Here is a 2,558-nt window from a genome sequence, read left to right on the forward strand (position 1 = left end):
GGGAGGCGGAGGTTGCAGTGAGCCGAGATTGTGCCACTGCACTGTAGCCTGGGCAATAGAGTGAGACTCTGTCTCAAAAAGAAAAAAAAAAGATTATGATGATGCCAAAGTGTGGAAGGATGGTGGGTAGTCAGCTGCGATTACCGCTGTCCACATCTGCGTGGCCTTTGAGCGCTTCTCACTGCACTTGGGTCAAGGGACTTTCGAAGGAGTTTTCCTGCATTTCTGCCTGCCCAGATAAACCCAGAGACTATTCTGGGATGTAGGACCTGCTTCCCTCTTCAGCCAGGACCTATAGACCTTTCTCACCCCTCATTTCCCCCATCCCAAATCTCAAATCCCCAAGCAGAATATCCTATCACTCTGGCCTGCCTTCAGCAGAAGTCCATCAAGTCGAGTAAACCCAGAATCTTCCCTCACCTTTGATATTTCCTCTTAGTAATTTTTCATCTGTTGATCCACATTCTACTTGGTGGCAATAAATCCTCACTTGTCCTTGTATTCAAAATTGAGCCCAGTCCCTCCCGCTTCCGCAAAAGCTTCCCTGCCATCAGTAGTCTCTCTTGAATAAAGGCTTCCTCATAGTCTTTGACAAGTGTTATGAATACTTGTTTGTTTAACACTGCACAAAGGGGAAATGGTCTAGAAGAGATACAGACCATTTCTGTTTTCCTAATGATCAGTGATGATCGGTGACCGTAGACTAAACCTCTGCGAAGGTTTATTTTAGGCAGAAAGGCCTCTCCTCTCTTCCCTGGGTTTCCTTTCTCAGTCTGACCCCTTTATCTAATTTCCTTTCCTTATAAAAAAACTAGATAGTAATTCTCCTGATTGGGCCATTCCACCAAACTCCTACAGTATGTATAGTATTAGATGATGTTTGTATGTTAATAGCCCTTTTAAAGGGTACCACATCCCACCCATCTTTGTTGACATGTTGGCACTCAAATACCTTTGTCGTTTTCTGCATTTTACTTTTTCCCCTATTGTTTCAAATGCCTGGAATACTCTCTTCACTGTCTCTTAAATTCTCTAAACTCCCATTCACTTTCAAGGTATGTCTTACTGGTGGAGCAGACATTCCTGGGGACCAACTTGGCAGAAATTAAAATGAGAACATACCAAGAAGCTGAAAGTTCGCAGAAATAATGTAGGGAGTCTGTTGGTAATCAGCTGCCTATCACCGCCGCACATTTTGAGATTCTCCTCCTGCTAAAAGCTAAATTATATGTATTTTCAATAACGGGGGCATTTTTCTTCTTGCCTGTGATCAATCACAGTTTGACTTCATATCTTGTTGTTCCCCATGTTCCCTTATATTCTGCAGCAGGACAGAGCTTCCTGTTGCATCCAATATTTTAGAAACAAGTGTCTGTACCATAGCTGAGTCTGGCATCTTCTGACCCCTCCCTTCCTTACACTGTCTTCCCTCAGTGTCGGCAGGAGATTGGTTCCAGGACCTCCTGCAGATACCAAAACCCTCGGATGTTCAAGTCCCTTACATAAAATGGCATGGTGTTTGCTTGTAACCTATGCATATCTTCATGTATGCTTTAAATCATGTCTAGATTACTTAAAATACCTAATTTGAGGTAAATGCTATGTAAATGGTTTTTATACCTTACTGTACTTTTATTTATATATTTTTATTGTTGTATTTTTATTTTTATTTTCTAATATTTTCAATTGACCTGTGGTTGGCTGAATCTGCAGCTCCAGATCCCAGAGATACGGAGGGCCAATTGTTCTTCTCTCCAGCAGCCGCAACAGCCTGTAGCTCTTTACAAGCACTGTGCTTTTTCCCATCCTGAAGGCTTTGCTCCCACTGCCTCCTCTGTCTGCAGTTACCTCTGTTCCGCTGGATAATAGCCACTCATCCTTTAAGATGCAGTTCAATGATTACGTCTTTCTGGAAGCCTCTTCTGAGCCAGCCACCAGACTAGGTTGGGTGTTCCTCTTCTGTGTCCCATAGTACCAGTGTTTACTTCTAATATTTCATAATTGTGTGATAATGGTTCTGCTTTACCAATTCTGCAGTGAGTTTCTTAAAAGCAGGAATTATATCCTATTCATCTTTGTATCCCATGTTTCTAGCACAGTAGTTGACAAGTGGTAGGCACTTGGATATTGTTTGAGTAGATGAGTGTGTGAACAAAAAGTTTAGTAACAGAAGCTTTTTATTTAAGTAGAAGTTTCAACTAGAGACTCAATAATTAATCAGTGATTTTTGCTTTCTACAGATATTGGTATCAACTTGACTGACCCTATGTTCAGAGGAATTTATAGGGGGGTTCAAAAGCATCAAGGTAAGTATTTCCTTTATTAAGGCGAATAGTTTCTCTATGAAGACAAATTTTCTGCCTCAGGAGATCTTGAAAAGCATAATCCAAGCTGGGCCTTGTGACTCACACCTGTAATCCCACCACTTTGGGAGTCTGAGGCGGGAGGATTGCCTGAGCACGGGAGTTCAAGACCAGCCTGGGCAACGTAATCCACTCTTAAAGTTGAAATAATAAAGAACTCATGGCTGGGCGCGGTGGCTCAAGCCTGTAATCCCA

General features: G+C 42.2%; 1 protein-coding gene across 1 annotated transcript in view; it reads left to right on the forward strand.

Moving 5' to 3' along the window:
- TATDN1 (TatD DNase domain containing 1) overlaps positions 1 to 2,558 on the forward strand; it is a 48,378-nt gene that overhangs the window by 14,008 nt on the left and 31,812 nt on the right. The window contains exon 2 of the mRNA XM_011949291.1: positions 2,241 to 2,306. Coding sequence (XP_011804681.1) covers positions 2,241 to 2,306 — 66 coding nt within the window. The remainder of the gene's footprint in view (positions 1 to 2,240; positions 2,307 to 2,558) is intronic.

Source organism: Colobus angolensis, unplaced genomic scaffold (assembly GCF_000951035.1).
Source record: "Colobus angolensis palliatus isolate OR3802 unplaced genomic scaffold, Cang.pa_1.0 Scaffold295, whole genome shotgun sequence".
Classification (NCBI taxonomy): Eukaryota; Metazoa; Chordata; class Mammalia; order Primates; family Cercopithecidae; genus Colobus; species Colobus angolensis.